The 25,092-nt window shown below is 55.1% G+C and overlaps 2 protein-coding genes across 2 annotated transcripts in view; both read right to left on the bottom strand.

Annotated features, from left to right (window-relative positions):
* Nucleotides 1-7: 7 nt before the first annotated feature.
* Nucleotides 8-3,938, bottom strand: LOC132666999 (galanin receptor type 1-like). The gene has a single exon (XM_060615350.3). It carries the CDS (start codon nucleotides 3,421-3,423, stop codon nucleotides 2,365-2,367), a length of 1,059 nt encoding a protein of 352 aa, XP_060471333.2. The 5' UTR covers nucleotides 3,424-3,938; the 3' UTR covers nucleotides 8-2,364.
* A 3,942-nt stretch (nucleotides 3,939-7,880) lies between these two features.
* Nucleotides 7,881-25,092, bottom strand: part of RAB44 (RAB44, member RAS oncogene family) — a 33,644-nt gene continuing 16,432 nt past the window's right edge. Inside the window, exons 5-14 of the mRNA XM_060615349.3 lie at nucleotides 24,337-24,483; nucleotides 23,592-23,682; nucleotides 23,083-23,178; nucleotides 20,884-21,071; nucleotides 18,846-20,320; nucleotides 14,780-14,861; nucleotides 13,490-13,604; nucleotides 12,342-12,443; nucleotides 10,026-10,102; nucleotides 7,881-8,082 (exon numbers count right to left, since the gene is read on the bottom strand). Coding sequence (XP_060471332.3) covers nucleotides 7,992-8,082; nucleotides 10,026-10,102; nucleotides 12,342-12,443; nucleotides 13,490-13,604; nucleotides 14,780-14,861; nucleotides 18,846-20,320; nucleotides 20,884-21,071; nucleotides 23,083-23,178; nucleotides 23,592-23,682; nucleotides 24,337-24,483 — 2,464 coding nt within the window. The 3' untranslated portion in view covers nucleotides 7,881-7,991. The remainder of the gene's footprint in view (nucleotides 8,083-10,025; nucleotides 10,103-12,341; nucleotides 12,444-13,489; nucleotides 13,605-14,779; nucleotides 14,862-18,845; nucleotides 20,321-20,883; nucleotides 21,072-23,082; nucleotides 23,179-23,591; nucleotides 23,683-24,336; nucleotides 24,484-25,092) is intronic.

Here is a 25,092-nt window from a genome sequence, read left to right as displayed (position 1 = left end):
TCTCCTCTCCATCTTTCTTCCATTCTTTTGTTTAATGAAGATTTACTGAGCAACTACTATGTGCCAGGGTCTGTGCTGGGCACTCAGGATGCGGCAGTGAACAAAACACAGGCCCCGTCTCCACATGGAGCTTACAACAAACACATAAATAAGACAGGAAAACCCAGTAAGCACTTAAATAGGTAGATAACTTAATTTCAGGTGGTGATAAGAGTTACAAAGACAAAGAACAGAAAATAAGGGGCTAGAGAGGGACAGGGTGATATTTTAATGAGGTGGTTAGGGAGAGCCTCTCTGAGGAAGTGAAGGTTGAAATGAGCCCTAAGGATATGAGAGAAGGAGGCACGATGGTATCCAAGGACAAGTAGAAGGAACAGCAACTGCAAAGGCCCTGAGGCAGGAGCATACTTCATGTGAAGGACAGCAGGGAGGCTTGTGTGATTGGAACTGTATTAAGTGGGGAGATAGTTCAGGAGGTGAGATCAGGGGGGTGAAGAATCCAGAGTGCATAGGGCCTTGTGGGCCATGGTTAGGGCTTTAGCATTACTCTTGAGTGAAATGGAGTCAGGAGGTGAGAGAGGTGAATAACACGATCAGATTATTCTCAAAAACAGGTGGGTCAGTTTATTACATTTGATCACCCACTGACTCATCCCTCAACAAGTATTTACCTAGCACTCATGCCAGGCCCCGCTCGAGTTTGGAAACACTGATTCACACACAGTTGTACCCTCAGAGGGCAGCCCCTGCCCTCCGTGTCCCTCTTCATCTATCAACCCCTGTGGCCATCAGAGCCCAGGATCGCAGGGAAAGGGGACTTCTCCCCTCCTCTGGGCAAGCTCACTCTCAGATTAGCCCTCCAGCCAGCCATTCCCAATCTGCACATCACAAGAAATTTGGGACTAATTATACCAAAGTTGGGGACTTACTTCTTATGATTTTATAGTAAATTAGAGCTGATTCATGGCTGTCCCTATAATTAGATCACCCTCTGACTTGCATTCCGATATGCTTGGAGTGGGAACCGGGTGGGGTCATAGCTTGGGAAGAGGGAAGTTCCCATAACCAGTGACCCATTTTGCCTCACCTTGGACGTCTGTGGGAAAGCATCAAGCAGAGATGCCCACCTGGCAGGGGAATCAAGTCTCAGAGCCACTGCCCAAGGGGGGCCAAGTGCATCTTTACTGAGCTTGACACTGTAGCTTCTCTCCTGGGTTATTTCTCAAGGTATGGCCCATGAAACATTGGTTTTTTGGCATGGATTTTGGGGAACTGCCTACTGTGAGCCCCTCTCAGAGAATGCCAGTGGCCTTTGGGGCATTCAAGGCTCTGATAAGTCCTGCAGCAAAGAGACCAGTTTAACTTGGTTCAATCCGGTGTTTCCAAAGCTTTTTGACCATGGAGTCAGAGAGAGAGAGAGAGTGTGTGTGTGTTTAGCTGTAACACTGTTACCAAGCAGAAAACGTTGAACATTCTTAGGGCTTTAAGTAGAGATCACCTCCCTGGTTCCACCACTAACACAGAAGACTGAGGCCTGCTACCAGGAGGCCAGAGGCAGGGCATGGAGTTTGGGAGCTTCTCAGAGGAGGTTGGGTAGGAGAGGTGGGGACCTTTAATTTCTCTGGAGAGAGGAAGGAAACCACAGAGAAGAAAGGAGGGCGTTCGGAAAGTCACGGCACAAAGGTTGACTTTGTGTTCCCTTGTGGGGCTGAGAGGTGTGTGTGACTGAGCTAGGAGAGGGCAGGCAGAGGAGGGAGAGGCAGCTGAAAGGCTCTCCTGGCCTCTGGGCTCCCACCCCGGGTGCAGCTGTCTTCCCTCCTCACCCCTATTTGCTCCACAGGCCCTCAGGATTAAGGACCCTGGACTGTCATTCCCCAGGTCATTCCCCTCCACACTTCTGCCTTTGGAAGTCCCTTTACCGATCTCTTGTCCACCCCCCTCAAGTGCCCCTGAATTAGTAAAAATAAAATGATGATGATAATAATCGCGATGACCAACACTCATATGCACTTATGAAGCAGCAGGTGTTCTGAGCACTCTATGTGTGTTACGAGTATCTTTATAACAACCCTGTGAAGAAGGTGCTACCATCATCCCACTTTCCAGATGAGAAGACGGAGCCATGGAGAGGTTAAGGGACTTGTTCAGGGTCACACCACTAGAAAGTAGTAGAGCCTACAGGTATCTGAGTCCCAAGGTGGAATGGGAGCATCAACCTAGTTGCCATTTTGGTTGCTGTCTCACCTTTGCTGGGCCACCTGCCCTCTCTGGATCTCAGGGTCCCCACTGGTAAAATGGAGGGGACCGGCTCTAACGTCGCTAAGGGTCTTCCCATCTCTCTTGACTCTCAGCCCTCCCGTCAGCCTATCTTCTCAGACCCTCGCCAGACCCCAGAGGCCTCCCAGGACCTGGGTTGAGGCCAGGCTGGATGCTCTCCATCACCATACCGGCCCCGCCCACACCCCCAGGGTGCCTGGCTGCCCTTGGCCTGCAGAAGAGGTCCCTGAGCCCTGCCCGGAAGGGGCGGGAGAGGTAGAAGCAGAGGATGGGGCTGACCGCACAGTTGGAATAGGCCAGGATGGTGCAGAGGCTGGACGCCACGAAAGCCACCGGCGTGGCAGGCAGGCCGCCCACGGCTGCCACGTAGCCCAGCACAGAGCAGGGCCCCCACATCAGCACGAAGACCACCAGCACCACAAGGATGAGCCCTGCGTTCTCCTGGTGCTCCCGGACGCTCTCCCCGCTGGGGCCACGGGGCCGTGTCCGCAGGAGCCAGCCCACGTGGCCGAAAGAGCAGCCCAGCCCCAGCGTACAAGGCAGGAAGGCCAGGGCTCCCAGCAGGCTGAAGTAGCAGGAGGCCTGGGCAGGGCTCAGGAGCAAGAGGCAGGCCGGGGCCCCCACGGCCCCCTCCTCCACGACCACCCTCTGGAACAGCCAGGTAGGCAATGACGCAGTGAGGCCCAGGACCCACGCGGCCCCACAGAGCAGCAGGCGGGCGCCCCGGCCAGACGGGAGGGCCACGTCGGGCCAGGCCACGGCCACGTGGCGCAGAAGAGCTGTGGCCACCATGCTGTAGAAGGTACAGAACATGGTGGCGTTGTTGGTGGCCTGGCTGGCAGTGCAGAGGACGGGGCCCAGCCACCAGTGGGGCCGCAGGAAGCTGAGCAGCAGCACGGGCACCACGCAGGCCAGGAAGAGCAGGTCGGACAGCGTGATGTTCACCATGAGGCTGTTGGTCAGGGCGAGGAGCGGACGGGGGGCGCCTGAGGCCCGGCCCACCACCACCAGCATGAGCCCGTTGGCCACCAGCCCCACCAGCAGGATGAGGCCGCAGACTCCGGCAAAGATGAGACGGAGCGGTCGCTCAGGTGTGGCTGTGAGCCCGGAGGTGAACGTGGCATTGGGCTCCAGCCTAGGCTCCATCCTCCTGCTCCACACACACAAGGACAGTGTAGAAACCGGCCTGAGGGCCGTGTCCCTCTTCCCCTGCTGAGCGCCCCTCCTTTCCCAGAGCCCTGCATCCAGGGGGCCCCCTTGGCATGCCTCAGTCCCCTGAGACCTCACAACAGCCTGATGGGACGGGCTCGGTCTACACCGTGGGCTCAAGTCCCGACTCTGCTACGCTGTAGCTCCATGACTTTGGGAAGTTACCTAATGTTTCCCTACCTCAGTTTCCTCAACTGTAGAGAAGTAAGGAAATAAGATAAAACCGATGTCAACAGTAACCGTTACAAAAGGGTAATTTTCATGCTCCTCTTTTTAACTTCTTTATTTCTAAAACTTCTGCGGGGATGGGGCGCCTGGGTGGCTCAGTCGGTTAAGCATCCGACTCTCGGTTTCGGCTGAGGTCGTGATCTCACAGTTCGTGAGTTCAAGCCCCACACCGGGCTCTGCGCTGACAGCATGGAGCCTGCTTGGGATTCTCTCTCTCTCTCTCTCTCTCTCTCTCTCTCTCTCCCCCACCACCCCCACCCCACCCCGCTCTCTCTGCCTCTCTCCTGCTCAGGCTCTCTCTCTTTCTTTCTCAAAATAAATAAATAAACTTTAAAAATATGAATAAATAAAATTTCTGCAGGGAGTGCAAAACGAATTTGGGGTGTGTGTGTGTGTGTCTATGTATATGCACGTGCATGCGTGCATGCACACACGTGCATATATATTTTTAAACAAAACCTTGCCTGCCTGTGAAACAGATTTTAATTCGAGGTTCAAGTAAGAAAGTGCATATGGAAGGGCTTTGAGAAGGTGTGAAGTCCCTGCCAGCGGTTCCCAAGCTTGTCTGTGCATGGGGATCACCTGAGGAGTTTCAAAAATACTAATGCGTGGGTCCCAGTGACAAGATTTCATTGATGTGGGCTTTTTTGAAAGATTCCAGATGACTCTACGGGGCGGACCAGCTTGGGAACGACCGCCTTTCTGTGGCTGTGCTGGGTACCCGGTGGGGGTGGGGGGAGGCACTGCTCCCCAGGTGTCAGATCTTCTCCCCCTCACCGCATCCTACATGCTGAGAACATGGGGGGCCCCCGGAGCCAGGCTGGGAAACGGAGTCTAGACATCCCAGAGTCAGCCCAGGGGGTCCACTGTCTGCAACTGCCACGGTGCGGATCAGGCCGGGATCCCTAGCGTTCTTGGGAAGAGACTTGCCCATTAACTCAATAAATATGTCCTGAGTCTTTTCCCTGAACCAGCTTCTAGGGATCCAGCAGCAAACGTGACAGCTCCGTGGGGTCCTGATTCTACTTTCCTTCCCCTTTTCTCCTACACTGGGGGCAGGGGGAGTCTGGAGAGACCCCTCTCTGGCTCGGAGCCGGGGGTCCCCTGAGCCCCTGCGGCAGAGCCCTGCCTGGGGGACTTGCTTGGCCTCTGGGGCCCGAGGGCAGCCGAGAAGAGACCTCAGGGGGGCCTGTGTGAATTCTGCCTCCAATACCACGCCACTGCAAGGTCTCAGGCTCCTTCCGGGAACTGTGGGTGGAGGAGGAACCGAGGGACCAGCCTCAGTCCCTAACTGCCCTGTCTTCCCTTTCTTCATTCACCCGGCCCAGGCCTGCTGCCAATGACAGAAGTGGAGACGAGGGGAGGGAAAGAAAGGGTCCAGGGCCCCGGCCCCGGCTCCACCTAAGCGTCCGTACCTTCCTAGGAGAAGCTCCGTAACTTCATGGCGGCGCTTGTGGCCGCCAGAGCCTGGGTTCAAAACCCCCCTGCACCACCTGCTAGCCGTGTGGCTGCGGACAAGCGACTCATCCTCTGTGCCGCATTTTCCTTAGCTGTGAAGTGGGGATAATCACAAGCCCCATCTCACAGGGCTGATGTGAGGGTTGAATGGGGTGATACAAGCTAAGTGCTCGGAACAGTGCCTGGCGCGAAGTAGGAGCTTTGCAAATGACGCCTGTTCTGTTCCTGCCCACCCACCGTTCCAAAAATCTCTCTTCCCTGACACCTCTGTCCACACTCCAGTTTGTCCCCCTGCCCTCCCCTTCTCCCTCCACCGCCTGAGCCCCATCAGCCCAGTCCCACCCTCCTTTTCTTTTTTAAAAAAATTGTTTAAATGTTTATTTATTTTTGAGAGAGAGAGAAAGAGCGAGGGAGGGGCAGAGAGAGGAGATAGAGAATCCGAAGCAGGCTCCAGGCTCTGAGCTGTCACAGAGCCTGACGCGGGGCTCGAACCATGAACTGCAAGGTCATGACCTGAGCTGAAGCCTGACGCTTCCCGGACTGAGCCACCCCAGGCGCCCTCACCCTCCTTTTCCTAACCAACCTCAAGCTAAGTTGTGACCAGCGCCTGCTTGGCGGACGTGCCCTGGGAACTCACCACTTGCCTGGATGCTCCCTCTGAAATCTACCTTGAGCCCCTCCTGCTGCTCTCCTTACCTGCCTTGTGCTGCTCTGAGGTTCCTGGGCCCTGCTTGCTGACCCGGAGCCCTCTGACACCAGGAAAGGCTGGCGGCCCCTCCACAGCCCTGCTCGGCACAGAAGCTGGACCTAGCCAGAGAAAGCCAAGAGAAGGTTCTGGGCAGGTGTGTGGTCCCTTCTGGCACCCCACCTCTAGGGAACCTGAGCTGGCTGCCTCCAGCGGGGGCAGAGCTGAGATGAAAGGGGCAGGCCTGGGGGCTATTTCTGTACGGGGTCCCCCAGAGGACAGGGGCTCTATCCGCTCTCCTGGCTCCCCCAGGAATCACACCCTGCTTACCTGCCTCATTAACTCGCTGGCCTACCGGACAGAGACGTTGGTGCCTGCCAGGTCCCCAGGCCCCAGAGAGAGCCATTAGCAACAGCAAGACCTGCCTCCCACCCTCATCCATGGGCACACATCACTCTCTCCAGCCCACCTCTCCCTGTCTGTCTGTCTCTCTTGGAACCTACTACAATCTAGAAACTTCTCAGAGCAGGGAGACACTTGTGGGCTGATGGAGAGGATCCAGGAAGAGAGGAGATCGGGGATAAGAAAGAATCCGTAAGAGGGGCCAGGAAGAGAACTGCCTAGATCACAAAGTCATCCTGCATACTGTCTAGAGGTTGAATGGGGTCCGTTAAAGGCATTGGATCCAACCTTTAGCGGCTTCGGATGCCTGAACCTTTTCCACCTTGCCTCTTGCCAAGGGTCATCCAACTGCCACTTGTATGCCTTTATTGACAGAGAGCTCACTGCTGTGGAGGCATCCCTTTCAGAACCGAGCAGAGGGATGGGGGCCAAGATCGGAGACTGATTCGACCTGTAGGCAAGCTCTGTCTTTCGCCTCCCGCCCTCGCTTCCTCTCCTGCAGGCTCTTGCTCTGTACCTCTTTCTCTTGGAACTGTCTCTGCTTGTCTCCCCCACGGAAGCGGGGTTTCCTTGGATTCAGCTGGGGAATTCACCAGGATTGAAGGATCACGAAGTTATCGTTACGCACCCTGCATCCGGCACACGCTGGCCTGCAGGACATGGTGGGTGTCATTGCGGTTAGCGGTAAGATGACGGGGACAACAATCACGACAAACATACGTGACGGGAGATAGTCCAACACTGAGGGGCCGTCTCCCTAAGATTCTCGAAACAAGCTCCTTAAGGACACAGGAGACCGCAGCCCGGGGGGCTGTACCTTTCAGGAGGCAAATGTTGTGCAGTTCTGGGAATCCCTACAAAAGCTCCAAAGAGGAGCCCAGGAGTGACCCGCGGCCAGTGTCTCTGCTGCTCCCCAGGCCCCACCAGCCACACCCCAGCTGGACCTCGAGAGCACCCAGAGACTGACGACTGAGGGCAGAGAGCTGCAGCAGGGGACATCTTGGCATTAGAGCGGGTGGTCCTTGAATATGACCCTTTAGAGTCAGGTCTGGGGGAAAGGAAGTGGGGGAGGGGGGGACAGGAGACAGGAGGAACAGGGCTTGTCAGGGGCCATCAGAACATTGCTCTTTCCCCAGACTCGGATTCTGCTCGGAAGGAACTCCATACTTGCAAACAGGGGTGAATGGGACAAGGTTCACCAGCTTTGGCAGGCACGAAACAGGGGGACTGCTTGAATAAAGAGTATTCTGTCATTAACAGGCTGTATCCGTTAGCAATCAGCCCCGAAGCAGGCTCCCAGGGAAGTTTCTCTCCCTCTCCTCAGCGTTTATTTTTCATTTTGATTATATAAAGAACACCGAATCATTGCAGAAGATCTGGAAATACAAATACATATAAAAAGGGAAATAACACCTCCGCACATTCACCCTGCAATTTTACCACCCAGAGATGTGTGCCCAAGAATGTGGTGTGCTTTCCTTCATTCATTTTTCTAGACTTTTCCTTACTTTAAAGAGTTTTCACCACCATCACCTCAGCAAAGTCCTTCTTCAGAGTGCAAAGGGCGGAGTTAGTGCAGCCCTACCCTGGGATCCGAGTCCTGACCGGAGGAGGGGTTTTCCTGAACATCCGAGCTGGCCGTCTCTGTCATTGCTGTGTCCAGGCAGGTGGGACAGGAGTCGAGGAACAGGAAACCCGAGGGGTGCCGTCCTGTCCTGGCTGGGCCAGATGGTCAGAAGCAGCAGACAGAGCTCTTGGATGGCCTCTTGGGGGCCACCTCCACCAGGGAGTCCTTCAGACGGTCTTCCTGCATCTTGAGTGACCTGTGTGACGACGCCAGACATCAGTCCTCTGTCTCACCTTGCCGGGGCAGCAGGGAGGGACCTGCAGGTGCAGCTGTGGGGCTGGGGGATTGCATCCCCTGAGCTACCTCTCTTCCCCCCCTGCTCTGTTCCCGTCCTGCATTCCACACGGCACCGGAAAAATGGGGCCATAGAGACTTTTGCCCTCTCTTTCCTGGCATCCTTTCCAGACTACTGTGTGCCAGGCTTGGTGCAAGGGACTTTGAATGGGACAGTGAAGCCGGCATGTCCTTGCCTTGAGTAGTAAGGGAGACAGAGAGGAGAAGGGGCTGTCAGAACCCAGGAATGGGGAAGCACGCCGAGGGACCTCACACCAGGTTCTCCAGGGATTTACGGAGGAAGGAGACAGCATCAGAGCTGAGACCAGCAGAGTACAAGAGTTCGCTAGCAGAAAAGCAGGGTGCATTCCAGGCAGGGGGCAAAGGCTCGGTGTCAAAAGAGAGCTGGGGATTGGGGAAATAAAAGAAGCTCATTGGTTCATTCACTTGCTCAGATTATATTTACTGTGTGGGGACCACTGCACTAACTCCCAAAGCCTAAAAGACTGACCGGCCCAGAAAGAAGCCTTGTAGGCAACAGGGGGTCAGGGCCCCCAGGGGCCTGGAAACCACATTCAGGAACCCGGGCTTCTGTTCTACAGCGGAGGGAATCCGTTGAGCAGTTTTGGATCAGAGGTCATCACAGTGTGATCGGGTGCGTGGTTCGGCAAGCTCGCCCCGGTTGCTTTGTCAGAGAAGGGGCTTCCAGATCATCTGGCCTAGTACCCCGTCCGCCTTACCAATTTCATTCATTTCTTGGGCACCTAGTATGTGCTGGGCCCTGGGTGTGGAGGGAGGGGCTGAACAAAACAGACGCGGCCCTGCCCTCCTGGAGCTACAGTCTGGTGCAGGAGGCCGACAGCAACAAGGAAGCAGACAAATGCACCTGTGATTACGATTTGTCAAGAAGGGTTTTTGTTTTGTTTTGTTTGTTTTTTCAAAAAATTTTTTAATATTTATTTATTTTTGAGACAGAGAGAGACAGAGCATGAATGGAGGAGGGTCAGAGAGAGAGGGAGACACAGAATCTGAAACAGGCTCCAGGCTCCGAGTCATCAGCCCAGAGCCCGATGCGGGGCTCGAACTCACGGACCTCGAGATCGTGACCTGAGCTGAAGTCAGCCGCTTAACCGACTGAGCCACCCAGGCGCCCCATGAAGGGTTTTTTTTTTAAGTTTGTTTATTTTGAGAGAGACGAGAGCACAAGCCGGGGAGGAGGAGGGGCAGAGAGAGGGGGAGAGAAAGAGAACCCCAAGCAGGCTCCCCGCTGTCAGCGCAGAGCCCGACGTGGGGCCCGAACTCCCGAACCGCGAGATCACCACCTGAGCCAAAATCAAGAGTTGGATGCTTCACTGACTGAGTCACCCAGGCGCCCCAAGAAGGGCTTTGAAAGACACAAACAGAGGACAGGGATCCAGAATAGTGGTGGGATGGGGAGTGGTCAGGGAGGGTCCCTCCCTAAACAGCTGGAGCTGAGTGAGTGTGCACGTACACCCACACACAGGGACAGGGGAGATGGCTCCGGAGATGAGGAAGGCCACTGCGAGGCATTGGGATTTTATTGTAAATCTAGTGGGAGTTACTAGAAGGCTGGGAGCAGGAAAGTGACTCTCTCTGTCCCACCACACTGCACAGAGGAGAAAGCCGAGGCTCAGAGAGGGCACGTGAGACTTTTAGGAGGTGATGCAGCCAACGGCGTTGGTAGAACTGGCTTCGGACTCTATGCACAGTGCTATCTGTCCTTCCCCAGAGTGTGAGCCCTGTGTTGTCGCAGTGCTTCCTCAGAGTGGGCCTTCCCTCCCTCAGGAGGGGTCTGGAGGCTGCCCAGGAGGCTCTCGGGGTGGGGAGGGGCGGGGTGGCACTCACCGGGCCAGGTTCATCATGGACTCCTGGATGTTGTGACCTAGGGCGGCGCTGCACTCCCTAAAGGAGACTCCCAGCTCCTGCAGACAGACAGGGGTATGGGTGCCCTCGGGGAGCACACTGAGCATCCTGGTGGCTGCCCCCACCGCCAAAGCCCTGGCCATCAGACAGAGTCCCACCCAGTACGTCCCTAGGCCAACCACAACAAGCGAGGCAGCCCCTTCTCCGTGTGGCCACTGGTCCCAGCCCTGGTCCTGCCCACTGGCCCTCTCCACCCTGGCCAGCCACCATGCTAAAGATGCCACCCCGGAAACGTTCCAGAGCCCACAGAGCAATGGTGGAAAGCCCGTGTCCCAACTTGGAGAAATGTCCCTGGGAATATATATATATATATATATATATATATATTTTTTTTTTTTTTTTTTTTTTTAATGTGTATTTATTCTTGAGACAGAGAGAGACACAGCATGAGCAGGGAAGGGGCAGAGAGAGAGGGAGACACGGAATGTGAAGCAAGCTCCAGGCTCTGAGCTGTCAGTGCAGGGGCCCAAACCCAGGAACAGCAAAGTCACGACCTGAGCTGAAGTCAGACAGTCAACCAACTGAGCCACCCCGGTGCCCCCCTCCAGGAGCATTTTAAACCATTAGTTGTGTGGGGTTTTTTATTTCAAAAATATTCAACTGGGCAAAATACTGGAAAATACAGCATTCAAAAAGTTCAAGTGCAGGGGCGCCTGGGTGGCTCAGTCGGTTGGGCGTCTGACTTTGGCTCAGGTCATGATCATGGTTCGTGAGCTCAAGCCCCACATCGGGCTCCCTGCCCCTCGCACAGAGCCCACTTGGGATCCTCTGTCCCACTCCCTCTCTGCCCTTCCCCTGCTCACACTCTCTCTCTCAAAAATGAATAAACGTTTCTAAAAGTGTATAGGTGCAAAATATAAACCACTCCTGTTAGTGTTTGATATATATCTTTTCGCTCTGTTTTATTTTTTTTTATTTTTTTAATGTTTATTTATTTTTGAGACAGAGAGAGACAGAGCATGAACAGGGGACAGTCAGAGAGAGAGGGAGACACAGAATCCGAGAGAGGCTCCAGGCTCTGAGCTGTCAGCACAGAGCCCGACGCAGGGCTTGAACTCACGGACCATGAGATCATGACCTGAGCCGAAGTCGGCCGCTTAACCGACTGAGCCACCCAGGTGCCCCTCGCTCTGTTTTATATAACCCTTTGGGGTAGGGTGGGCTCAAGGTCATTGTACTGTTGGATTAAACCATATGCAATGGCTAGTTTGACGGGGCCCCAGTCAAATATCAGCAACCTCACAGGATTCAGAAGACCAGCTGTTCTTTTGACTTCACGTTATATTGTAAGCATTTCCTCCACACCCTCAAATATTTTTTCTGGGGAGGGATTCTTAATGGCAAATGCTAGCCTCTCCCATGAACCTCCACAATTTGACCACCACCCACTGCCAAATGTCTGTTCTTATAAATAATACTGTAAATAACATCCTCACGTAAACATTCTTGATTATACATTATACGCGGGTATCCATTACGCTATTCTCTTAGGGATTATTATTTCTGATTCTTTCCTCAGGATAAATTGCCAGAGGAGGAATTACCATGTCAAAGAGATGAGCCACTACATTTAAGAGGGAAAAATTCCCGCCAACTAGGAGCCACAGTGATGACCTCATGATTACGAGAAAAGAGAAGGGGAAGGAAATACAATATGGAAATGCCAAGAGGGGTTGTAGCAGAGGTGGGGCAAGGGGTGGGTTCTTTCTTCCTTCTCTATTATTCTCCAGAGTTTCTGGAATGTGGCCAAATTCTATTCGTAAATAAATAGTATCCACTGCCTGGTGGTGGGGCTTTTGATGCGCTCTTGCCAGAGAAGAATTTGAGTCCTAAGATAGAATAAATTAGAAGGAATGCTATGTTAATTAGAGACCAGAGAGAAAAGTAAGATTTGATTGGGAATTTTAAGTGAAGCTTTAAAAACCTTTCTTTACTCTGAAGATATTTTTGTGGGGGTCAGAATGCTGTGTGGAGAACTGCTAGTTCAACGTGAGGGTCAATGTCACGCCCACCATCACAGCTTCACGTTTGGGCCTAAGAACAGGGTAGGCCAGAGACAGAGGGGGCCAGGCCGCTGTCCACTCTGACCCGGCCTTTGGCAGGGCAGGGCAGGGGCAGGGGCAGGAACGGGCAACGGGTCCTTCTCGGTTAGCCAGGCCGGGGTGACCTGTCCACTAACCTCCAGGGAGGGGTCTGCCCAGTCCAGGCTGGGTGAGGGCCTGATGCCCGGGTGCTCACCTGGGCCAGCTGCTGCCCGGCCTCGGTGGGCACCTGCCGTTTCTCCTCACAGTCCATCTTGTTTCCCAGGAGAAGCATGACCACCCCATCGGACCCTGAGTCCTGCAGACAGAACACATTCCCTCAGCCACACGTGCTGGGTGCCTGCTATGCTGTGCCAGGCCCTGGGTGGACGCGGCCCCGCCCTCCAGGGAGCTGACTAAGCACACCCTGCCCCTCTCCCCGCCATGACCACCTTTCCGGGTCACACCCACTCCACACCCTTCGGTGTGACCGTGAGTCAGCCCCTCCTCTCTGCCTACAAACTTGTCAGCCATTTTCCGAGGCCAGCCTCAAAAGTGCCTCCCCTAGCAGGCCTTCCAGGATTGTTCCCGCCCATGCCCTTCTCTTCCTGCCTGTGCTGAACAGCCCAGTGCTTGATTACACAGGCCGGCTTCACAGCAGAAGCTACTGCTGCTAAGCTTCTGTTTACTGAGTGCTTACTATATACCCAGCATTGTGCTAAAGGCAATGATGTCAGTTAATCCTAACAACTGTCTGAGAGAAGCTGGAAAATCGAAGTTCGGAGAAGCTGAGTCACTTGTCCAAGGTCAGAGTTGGGGCAGGGTAGTTGGGATTCACACCTAGGTCCTGTCAGACCCAGAGCCCAGCCTCCTTCATACATCACCTTATCCTACTTCGTTGGCTTCTCTTCCAACTAGACTAGAAACTCCCACAGAGAAGACAACACGTCTTCCTTCACACCCCTCTGCGGTGCCAGCCCATGCTGCAGAATTTCAGTATGTGCGCGTCAACTAAGCACACGGGGCAAGAACTAGAGACGGGTGGACGGACGACTTATCACTTAGAGTGCCGCTACACTTGCATTATTTCCAGGTGTTAAGAAGACACCCCCAAGCTACTGCATATAGGAAAGAAATGTTCATAAGATAAAGGAAGTAGTTTGTTTTGGAGGCGGTACTATGTGGTTGTGGTTTCTTTGTGTGATGATGCCCCCGGCCCATCCAGCCACCCGCCCTCAGTGGGTCGCATCACCCACGAGTCTGCTGTGTCATTTGTAATCCTGGGAGAAAGGGGGGGTGTGGGCAGGGTGCAAGTTCCCTCTTGGTTCCCCAAACTGGGGCCAACCCCAGCAGCCATCGGCTCACCTGGAGACAGTCCAGCCAGTGGCGCACATGGGCAAAGCTCTCCTGGGAGGTGACGTCGTACATGAGTACCACTCCATCAGCCTTGCGGAGTAGCTGCCGAGTCACGCTGTGGTACCTGCCCAGACGGTCTGCGTGAGGCCAGGCCTGGGGGGCTGACCCCATGCCCTGGCCTCTCCAGGACTTAGCTACTTCATCCGCAAAGTGGGGCAAGGAGCCTCATCTGCTTCTGATTGCTTCCCAGAGTTTTCCTTCTCACAGGGTAGTTCTCGTTGAATAGGTAACGGTTCTCATGGCTCAGACTTCAGAAGGTACCAGCCAGCACCCAGTGAAAAGTCTGACACCGCCCCCCTCCCCGCCACCACCCCCATCCTGCCGCCACTCAGTCTCCCTCCCCGGGGGCAGCCAGGGTTAGCAGTTTCCAGAGGGATTTTATGAACATACACAACTGTATATGTGCATACACGCACACACACGGTAAACACAGTGTGAAGTCCTCACTGTATTCGTTAATGCTCAGTAATCTGTACTTTGCTTTTTCAGTTCGTAAAACGTCTTGGAGGTGTCTCCCCACGGGTGCACGGGGAGAACGCTCAATCTCTTTTGTGGCTTCATACTATTCTACATATTGGGTAGAATCAGCTGGGCCACCATTCCGGACGTTTTGGTCATTCCCGGTGTTTCACAACATAAGTGATGTTGTTGTGAACGTGTCGAGACTACAGTCATGTATGAGTTGATCAGCAGAGTAAGTTTCTGGAAGCAGAGCTGCTGGGTCAAAGAAAATGTGGCTTTTTTTTTTTTTTTTTTTTTTAAAGAGAGAGAGAGAGAAATAGCATGAGCGGGGGAGGGGGACAGAGGGGGAGGGAGAGAGGACGTGGGCTTTGATCCCACGACCCTGGGATCATGGCCTGAGCCGAAACCAAGAGTTAGATGCTCAGCCGAGGCACCCAGGCTCCCCAGAAACTATGCCTTTTAAGTTTCGATCGCTACTGCCTAACTGCAAAGGGGCAGGCTGGCGTTTTCAGAACAGGCGATGGGCAGCCGTCCCTGCAGGCCATGCGGGGATGGCCCTGCCAGCTGCCCTGTCAGGCCAAGGGGCCCTTGGTTCACCTACCCCACCGGGGCTTGACTCACCTCTCCTTCCCCAGCCTCCTAAATCCGTAGGGGCTGGATACCTTTCATGCACGTGGTTGCCTCTTGCCTACGTTAGACTCTTTGAGGTCAGGGCTGCCCTCCACCCCGCTGTACCTCAGCGGCCCTGACACCACGATTACAGACAGTGCCAGTTACCTCTCCTGGCCAGCCGTGTCCCAGAGCTGCAGCGCGAAGCACTTGTTGTCCACCAGCAGAGTTTTGACCCGAAAATCCACGCCTAGGACACACAGAGGGCATCAGGTCTGCTTCTAAGTTACCATCCAGGGCTTCCAGCCAAGACCTGTCCCCGGTACCAGCCCCTCGGGCTGCCGGGCTTCCCCTCAGCTCTCCAAATCCCATCCGTACACAAGGGCCCACGTCTGCCAAGAAGCCTCTCCAGACCACCTAGCCTGTGGGCTTCACTGCCCCCACCGCACTCCAACACCCTGGCGGTCAGTGCCAGTTCGAGGCACCTTGCATTGTTTCGACCTCTGTGAACATATCCGTCTTCCCACCTGTACAGCAATGTGTTCCTCAGGTCCCTCAAGAAAACCAGTTTCATTATTTTATTTTTAGAATACTCCCTGTTTCATTCCTAATTATGGAACAGACAACAGGGTAGAAACAGACAGCCAAGGAGGGCGGAAGGAGCAATGCTGTCAGGGATGCCTGACTGTGAGCTGCCCGCCCTCAGCTGCTGGCTTTATGACCCCAGGCAGGTCACTGTACCTCTCTGAGCCTCCCTTTCTCATCTGCAAGATGACAATTAATTTTTTTTTTAATTTTTTTTAACGTTTATTTATTTTTGAGACAGAGAGAGAGAGCATGAACAGGGGAGGGTCAGAGAAAGAGGGAGACACAGAATCTGAAACAGGCTCCAGGCTCTGAGCTGTCAGCACAGAGCCCGACATGGGGCTTGAACTCATGGACCGCGAGATCGTGACCTGAGCCGAAGTCGGATGCTTAACCGACTGAGCTACCCAGGTGCCCCATGCAAGATGACAATTTAAAAAGACCCGCACCGGGGCGCCTGGTTGGCTCAGTTGGGAGAGCACGTGGCTCTTGATCTCAGGGTCTTGAGTTCAAGCCCCACGTTGGGTGTAGAGCTCACTTAAGTAAATAAATAACTATCTGTAAGTAATAATAATAATAATAATGGTTTTAAAATAAAACAAAAGGACGCACATCGCAGAGTGGTTGGGAGAATTAAATGACTTATGTTTGAGGTTCAGCCCAGTTTCCGGAGGGAGTTCTTGAGAGGTGATCATTTTCACCATTATTCTTTTTATTTTTAATGTTTGTTTATTTATTTTGAGAGAGAGCACGCATGAGCAGGGGAGGGTCAGAGAGAGTGGGAGAGAGAGAATCCCAAAAAGGCTCTGCACTGTCAGCGTAGAATCTAACGCGGGGCTCGAACACACGAACTGTGAGATCATGACCTGAGCTGAAGTCGGACGCTTAACCGAGCCACCCAGGCGCCCCTCATCACTATTCTCATCTCCCTGAACCCTAGCCCTTCAAATTTCCCAGGTCCACCCCTGCCGTGGTCATGCTTTCAGACCCTCTCTGTCCCTGGAGATAGAAGATAAGAGTGAAATCCCGGGGAAGTGTAGAAAGTTTGAGGTGCACCTTCCTGCCAATCCCCACTTCCCAAGGAAATCCGGCAGAGTAGGGGGTGAGTGAGAGGGGCTTCTTTGTCCCTTTCCTACAGGGCCCACTGTAGGCCCCAGGCCAGCTCAGGAAAGGGGTGCCTCCTCATATCAGCCCTGAGCTAGTAGAGACTTTCCTCCGTCTCTTATGGTGACCTCCATGAACACCTGCTGCTCTCCCCGGAGGCAGTCAAAACCACGGACCACCTCCCTCCCCCCACTGCCCATGTTCTCCACAGGAAGTGACCACCTGGGAGACCTGACTGCAGAATGGTGATGCAGAAGTCTGTAGCATTTACTTCTCTTTTCTGCCCTCTTTCCTGAATGTTTTAGGAAGCCCAGGGTCTGCAGGAACCTCTGAGATTGTCTAATCCAACCCCCAGTGATAATATCCAGCTTCGGCTTAAATACCCGCCGTGTAACCTACAAATGACTCTTTCGTAACCCCCCCCCCTCATTACCCCCGCTGTTCTACCTCCCTGTCCATCCCCTCTTCAGTCCACCCATACGGCCCCCATACTGTCCCCCAAACATGCCGTTAAGAATAGAAGTTATCTCCTTCCCAAGGAATCTGCTATTTACATTAAGAGTATAACAATGACCTCTTTCCGAAGGAATCTCCCCAGGGAGAGAGTAATGCTGAACGCAGAAGAGGGTAAGACCCAGAAGAGGGTAGGGCATGTGCTTTGAAGGCAGGAGACTATGGCTAATGAACTTTGGGCCCCAGCGAGGGCAGGAAAGTTAACCAGGTCTTCAATGATCTGTTTCCCTCATCTGTAAAATGGGGCTATGGAAAAGCCTGGCACAAATGCACATTCAGATATAACCCACTTGGCTCTGGCTCTGGGACTCCACCTAGCCCTGTTCTTCTGAGAGGGGGTGAGAATGGAAGAGGTGACGCTGAGTGGGGAAATGTTCAAGACTGGGGAAGCCAGAATCGTCCCCATGGATAATGAAGCCAGATGGATGGCAGCCACCAGGGGGCACCAAACCGCAGCTGGCCCTGGGACAGATTGGTCTCACCCACCTGGATCTCAGACACTCCCAAGCTGCCTAGCAGTGAGCTCAGGCTCGACCTGTCTTTTTACAATTTTGCAACCTGTGTTTTTCTTGATTGAATTCTGTGGGACCTTCTTATCACATAATAATGGAGGCAGATCATTTAATACAGGGAGGGCTTCTGTAAGGAATAAGGCATGTAAGACAGGCTTGGGCACGGTAGGTAGTCAGTAACCAATAACTTAGTGATTAATAACGGTGGCCTTGCAGACCCTGTGACCCCGCTCAACATCAGACCAGGCCTGCTATGAGTTCCCTACTCCCAAGGACACTGCACTCTTAACTGGTTCCCCAGGTTAGGATTCTTAGAAAAAAGTTTGAGAACTTGTCTTAGAGCCTCTTGTGCATGAAGGCTGTCATTTACTCACTGGCCTGGCACTGGTCCCCAGACAGCCTGCACCCTGACTGACATGAACACACGGATTGCCCCCGTCTTTGTGCCTAAGTGGGTCTCCTCTTCATTCCTGAGCTTGCATTTCTGTGGCTCTATACGATGCCAAGTGGTCATATACCCTGACGTTTTTAGGTACAGGAGTCTTTGTGGTTGGGGACATTTCATTTGCAGGGGCCACTGAATTAGACATTAGCAAATATTTACTTACAATAATAACAATAAAAACAGGGGTGCCTGGGTGGTTCAGTCAGTTAAGCGCCAGACTTTGGCTCACGTCATGATCTCGCAGTTGGTGGGTTCGAGCCCCAGGTCGGGCTCTGTGCTGACAGCTCGGAGCCTGGAGCCTGCTTCGGATTCTGTCTCCCTCTCTCTCTGCCCCTCCCCCCCTCAAAAATAAATAAAAAACATTTTAAAAACTTAATAATAATAAAAAAAAACTATTTATTGAGCACTTATGACATGCCAGATATTATTCTAAGACTTGACATGTATGGATGGAAGTAACCCTTACAACCATTCTAGGAAGTTAGCACTCTTGTCCCCATTATATGCAGATGAGGGTTTGGGAGCTCAGAGGGGTTAAATAACTTGCCCAAGTTCATACTGCTAGCCAGTGGCAGAGAGGGGATTTGAAGTCAGGTACTAACTGACCCTACTCTAGAAATACATTCTGTGTAAAGTGTTCAACTTGCCCAAGACAACTTCCTGCCAGAGCTTGGCTAACTGGCCTGGGGGGTTGATCCTGAACAAATGTGAGTGCAGGGACCCCCGCAGTGGCCTGCCCACGGCCCATGTGGGGGGAGACTTGCTTGTTTTCACCATCAACCAGCATTGGCCCCTAAATTGCAGGGTGCTTTGTTGATGTGGCACATTATAAGCTCATCAGATCAATGCAGCAAAGCAAATTACCTATAATTAGAGATAATTAGTAAAATAGTAAGATTATGCCCACATAAAATAAAGTCTAATGCAGGGCCCGTGGCCAGGAGAACCTGCAGCTTCCCCGGAGACGGCTCTCTCTGGCCCTGCTCCAGCCCCTTGGCTCCGGGCCCTGGGTTTCCCCTCCCCCCAGCCTCCTCCCCCCTCTCCCCCGCACCCCCCGGCCCAGGTGGGCTCTTACCCACAGTAGCTGCCAGCCCAGGGGTGAAGGTGTTTTTGTGCAGCAGGTGTAGGAAGGATGTTTTGCCCACGTTTGAGTCTCCCAGGAAGACGATGTGAAAGAGGTAATCAGGGTTGGCTGGAAGCTCGTTGGCAGTGAGGGACCCTGAGGATGGGGTCAGCTCAGCCTCCTTGGAGTCACTTCCTGGGTCTTCAGGCCTGTTCTCTGCCTTTGGCTCCCTGGGTCGTAGGGAGCCTTGTTCTTCTGTATGAGCAGCTGTAGGTGAGGGCATGGGGTGGGTTTCCAGCTCAACCATGGTGGGGAGGTTCTGTGTGGGCTCCCGGGGCCCTGCTCCATCCCCGCGCTGAGCCCCTTCATGGGGAGAGTCCAGTGGAGGTGACCGTTTTCTAGAAGCAGGGGCCCCTGCTTCAGCCTGAGCCTGTGGTACATCATGTGGGCGAGGGGCAGGCAGACCGTCTTGCTGGGGGTGTTCTGAATGCCCCGTTTTCAGGCCATGAGCCTCAGTGGACTGCCCTGAACTGAGGTCTAGGCTTCCTTGATCCACCTGTTTCCTTTCCTCGACCTTGGGCTCTTCTTCTAGACTCTTGCGGGAAAGGGTGGACAGGCCTTCTGGCCCGAGGACCTGGCTGTGAGCTTCTCTTGGCCCTCCAAGATGGCCCTCCTGCACACCAGGGCCCAGCTGGCCCTGCTCCAATCCCTCTGTGGGAGCCCGACCCACAGGCTCCGGATCCTGGGAGGGCTCAGCCAGCCCCGGTGTGGGGGTTCCGGCTCCTGGGGACCCCAGTCCTGACTCAGAGCCAGCAGCGTGTGGGTCCTGATGGAGGAGGGCCTCTCTCTGCCTGGGCGGCTTGACTGGGACAGGCCCGGGCTCTGGACTCTTGTCATCTGAGTATGAGGCCTGGAGCTGTTCGCTGGGCCCAGCTGGGGCCTGGGGAGGAGAGGAGGTCACTGGGGGAGGGGGTGCATCCTCCAAAGGAATGAGCATTTTGAGTGCAGCTGCCACTAGGCTCCCTGACTCCTCACTCGGGGCCCCTGGGGAACTCCCGTGGAAGATGGTCTCGGGGCCGGGCCCTGACTCCTCCTTAGGTTCCAGGCTGTGAGGCTGGACAGGCTGCTCTGGACTGATGTCCTGCCCACCCACATCCACTCCTTTCCCCTCCGTGGCCCTGGAGGGCGCCCCCGTGGGGCTCCTTGGAGCCCCATCCAGATCTGAAGGTGGCCCCTGACCAAACGGCAAAGAATGCAGCTCCGAGATGGAGATCTGCCTGACTACTCGGGGCGTCTGGGGGCCTGCCGGGGCTCTCGGGGTGGAGGGTGGGCTCCAGGAGAGCTGCAGGGCTCTGCGCGAGGAGGTGTTGAAGCTGTTCAGGAGCTGGTCCCAGTCATCCTCATCCCCAAACAGTCCAGGCAGGGGGGCCTCCTCTGAGGAGACTGCCTTGGTGTCTGGAGCTTTCTCCTCACCTGCCCTGGGGACACTAGAAAGGGTTTAGGAAGCTAAGGTCAGGAGAGGGGCACATAGATGTCATACCAACCCCGCTTACATGTCTCCCCATCGGTAACGCCTCACAGCTGGCCCCCCTCCCGGTCTCTCTCTACTCCACAGTCCTTCTCACCCTGCACGCACCCCCTTCCTCCCCCTCAACCAATCCTGCCCATCCTTCGGGGCCTATATGAAGCCTCACCTCCTCCAGGAAGCCTCCCCTGACCATCCTGGCCCATCTCACTCCTCTGGGCTGTAACAGGTAGAGTGAGTGCCTGCCTGGGATCCATTACCACACTAGACCGTGTGTGTGTGTGTATGTGTGTGTGGGTGTGAATCCCAGTTGTGTGACCTTGACACATGACTTTCCCCTCTCTGTGCCTTACTTTCCTTGTCTGAGAAGCGGGCATGAGAATGTCAGCCTGGCATGGTTGTTGTAAAGCTTAAGGAGGGAGATTCTGGGGGTGTTCTGGTGCTGACCAGAGCCTCAGAGAACTCCCTCACCTCTCTCAGGAAGCCCCTGGTCCCCACCTCAGCCCAGGGATGGCAGCTACTTGCCTTGGTTCCTCCTCCGTCTGCCAGGACACGTGGCCCCTGGCGGCATTCAGACGCCCCCTGGTCACCTGCAGTTGCTCCTGCGCCTCCTCCAGCCGCCCAGCCAGGTCACGCTCAGCCTCCCGAAGCTGCCGGTTCTCCGCGTTGGCCTCCTGATGTGTGCTGCTGAGGAACTGGACCTGGGCCTCCAGCTGCAGGAGGCGGGGTGTGAGGAGGGGAGAAGCCCAGCTGCCTTCCAGGGCGACAAAGAGCCTCCAAAGGCCACCGTGGGGTGCAGACCCCAGGCTTCTGGGTACAGACCCCAGGCTTCTGGAGACCGAGCTTAAACATAACATTGGAGGGGGGCGCCCGGGTGGCTCAGGTGGTTGAGCGGCCGACTCTTGATTTTGGCTCAGGTCATAATCTCAGGGTTCGTGAGTTCGAGCCCCACATCGGGCTCTGTGCTGACAGTGTGGAGCCTGCTTGGGATTCTCCGTCTCCCTCTCATTCTGCTCCCTCCCCTGCACGTTCTCTCTCTCCCTTAAAATAAATGAACTTAAAAAAAGACACACACACACAAAGGATTGGGGGGGTGGTTACCCCTTATTGGCCTAACAAGCTCCATTACCTCCCACCCAGGAGAGACATTTGAATTGCTGGGGTAGGGAGGAGAGAGGGAATTGTATAAGGAACACACATTGCAGCACCACAAGGGCCTGCCACGTGAATGGGATCACACCCTCCTCTGCTCAAAGCTCTGTGATGGTTGCTCATCTCCGAACCCCATCTGGTCCGCTGGGAGCTCCTGAGCCAACAGCAAGTCACATGACTCGGAGATGGCACACAGCTGGAACACTGAGAGTGGAAGGTGAAACCTGCACCGGGGCATCCTGGGCCTTGCAGAGTCCCTCCCACCCCACTGGGTCTCGGGCCTCCCCCTTCACTACTCTCCCCTCCCTCTGTCTGCTCCAGCCACAGGTCTCCTGGCTGCTCCTGGAACATTCATAGCACGTGTCTACCTCAGGACCTTTGCACTCGCTGTTCTCTGCCTGGACTGCACTTCCCCAGTCCAATCTCCTCCCTTGGCCGAAGGGGTCTGCCTCCATTTCTAAGGAGCAGCTGTTGTAGAGGCACCTGGAAATCAGCCCGTTGGGGAGGTGAGACCAGGTGACAGGGCCAGTCAAGGCAACAGTGGGAAAGGCTCTGGGAACCTTGTGCATTGCTGAAGGACAGCTGGTTGTCCTGGTGAGTTTATTAAGGTTGGTGGTCTGGGAGTTGAGAAAGGAAGGGATGGTAGGGCAGGGTCTCAGACCCAAAGAATTCGTCACAATGCCAACTGGAAGTGACCACAGGCCATGAGCCCTGGGCATCAGGGCAGCAAGGAGCTAGGTCAGACTCAGAGACAGTAACAACTGTGATGTGTAAAGCACCTACTATGTGCCAGGCACCATGCCAGGCCCTTAGATATGGCATCTGTTGTCATCCCAGCGGCCTTTTATTTATTTTTTAATTTTTTTTTAACGTTTTTATTTACTTTTGAGACAGAGAGAGACAGAACATGAACGGGGGAGGGTCAGAGAGAGAGGGAGACACAGAATCTGAAACAGGCTCCAGGCTCTGAGCGGTCAGCACAGAGCCCGATGCGGGGCTCGAACTCACGGACCGTGAGATCATGACCTGAGCCGAAGTCGGACGCTTAACCGACCGAGCCACCCAGCCGCCCCTCAGCAGCCTTTTAGAGCAAGAGTTCCGATCTCCATTTCCGATGAGGAAACCAAGGCTCAGAGAGGTTAAAAACCTGCCCAAGGTCACTCAGCGGACAGTGGAGACAAAAGCCGAATACCACCCTGCCACTGAGCCTCTCCAACGTTGAGCTCTCACGTTTGCCCAGTGCTTTCCTGTTTCAAAGTGCTTTCCCATTTATTACCTCATTTGACAAAACTAGCCTGGGAGATGCAGTAGATGTGGCTATTCCCATTTTACAGATGGGGAAACTAAGACCAAGACAAGCAAAGTTGTTGCCTCAGATTTGCATGGCTCTTAATTGCAATGGCAGGGATTTGAACCTGGACCTTCCCAGCGGTCCCTCGGCACTGCCTGGCCTCATCTCAGCAAAGGGGGCCGCTCTTATACGGGAGCCCAGCCAGCCCCATGAATTCTCAGGAGATGGGTGTCAGAGCCTGTGCTCAGAAATCGGGCTCCCGGGGAAGCGCTGTCACTCACCTCCCTCTGGCCCTCAGTCAGCCGCTGAAATTCACGCTCCTTGGCCTCCAGGACCTCCTGCATCTGGGAGCTGAAGGCCAGGCCCCGGGAGTCGCTCTGCAGAGCAGACAGGTTTCAGCCCCAGTGCTGCACACTCTAAGCCCCAGCAGGGCCGGGCCTCCCCACACTCCACCTCATCCAGGCCCCGGGCCTGGGTCCAGGACGCCCCAGCAGGGAGGGATCTCAGGACAACTTCCCTGACGCAGGCCTAGATGGTGGCCACAAGGAGACAGGCCCAGAGAGCGAGGCCTAGCAGAGACGGGCAGGGGGCTCAGGCACAGCTCTCCCCACCCCCTCTCTCGGGAATGCCAGCCGGTCGGGGTGGGGGGATGGGGGGGGGCGGGGGCAGTGATAGGACCTACTCCCAGCAGCCTCCCCGCTGCCCCCACTGGCCGGTCTCTGGCCCCGCTACTCGCCCCCAGCGGCGAGTCCAGGGCAGGGGGAAGGGGCGGGCTGCCAGGGGAGGCCACCTCGGCCTGCAGCTGCTGCTTCTCCCGGAGGATCTGCTGCTCCATTTCCTCATAGAGCTGTTGCACCTCTCGATGGTGATCAGAGTCCCGCCTGGCAGGGGTGAGAGGCAGGCGGCACATCAGCACCCCGGGACCCTGCTGCTGGCAGGGGTGGACTGGGCCTAGGTTTAGGGTCCATCCCACTGCTCACCTCAGGAGCCACTGACCCCTGCCACCCTGAGAGCAGTCATCCCAGTAATAGCCTCTGACCCACTCACCCCTGCCACCCTGAGAATAGTCATGCCAGTAACAGCCCCTGACCCATATGCCCTTGACATCGGTCATCATGCTGACTCCTGTAACCATCACCAAGATGTTGGTTCCCCTGGCCCTGCCCCATGGTCCCTGTTGCCCCCCTCACTCCATCGCCGCTTCCCGCGTCACCATCCCCACCCCCAAACTCAGACTCCACGCCAAACCCAGGGTTGCCACATGCGTCATAATCTACAAGAGCGATGTCCCTGGAGGTGGGTGCCATGGTGGCCCTGCACTGAGACACGCTTGCCATCCCCATCACTGCTGAGGCCCAGCTCTGTCTTCCTCACCAGGCCCCCCGAGCCAGCCCTTCTTCCAGCTCAGCTCTGCCCCCCACCAGCTCCCGGGCCCTGTGGTGAACCCCAGGCCTCTATGCTTCTGGAGCCAAGGGAATCCAATTCGCATTCAGCCAAACGGCAGAGAGCACGTACTCCGCACCAGCCCCACTCACTTCCGCAGGGTCAGCTCCAAAGCCTCTTTGTCGGCCTGTGCCTCCTGCAGGCGGCTGGTCATCCTGGCCAGAAAGCCCTCCAGGTTGCCTGCCAGCTGGGGCTCCTCCTGCCGCAGCTTCCCCCACAGCTGCCAGATCTCTGCCTGCCTGGGGAAGGGGGGTAGCCAGAGATTAGATATGAGGTGGGACCAGGAGGCAGGGGGCCCACTTCTCCATTTTAATGGCAATGCCCCAGGAGACCCGGGCATCTGGGCCGCGTTAACCTCTTTACACCCTACCAGGTACAATTCAAGTTCCCACCTCCTCCAGGAACCTTGGCCAGAACCTCTCCCTTCGTGAACCCCCACAGCCCTTCGTCTCTCCACAGTTTGGCGATGAATTATGGCATGGGGGGGAGGGGGGACTCGGGGGCCTGATGGCCCAGGGCTTCCATTGCCTTCTCTCTTGTCCCGCTCTGTAGCTGTGTGACTTTGGTAACTCCCATGCCCTCTCTGGGCTTGTTGGTAAAATGGGGAGGCTGATACCTGCCCAGTAAGGTCGCTGGAGAATGAGACTTGCCCAGTGAAAGCATCAGCTTGGAGCCTGGCCCATGGCTGGCACTCGACAAATGCTGCTTTCACACAGATTTAATTAAGTCGTGAAGACAGATGCCGGAGGGCTGAGCCCAGGCCAAGCTGCCAAGTGGGCAGATGGCTCCCCACCACACCTGCCCTGCCAGCCTATACCCTAAGTCCCACGCTGCATGCCCCACCACTC

This window comes from Panthera onca, chromosome B2 (assembly GCF_046562875.1).
Source record: "Panthera onca isolate mPanOnc1 chromosome B2, mPanOnc1 haplotype 2, whole genome shotgun sequence".
Classification (NCBI taxonomy): domain Eukaryota; kingdom Metazoa; phylum Chordata; class Mammalia; order Carnivora; family Felidae; genus Panthera; species Panthera onca.
This window is presented reverse-complemented; position numbering and strand designations above follow the sequence as displayed.

Bases quoted from the DNA above. Each gene is read 5' to 3' on its own strand.
- LOC132666999 (XM_060615350.3), bottom strand. From the start codon at position 3,423: ATGGAGCCTAGGCTGGAGCCCAATGCCACGTTCACCTCCGGGCTCACA.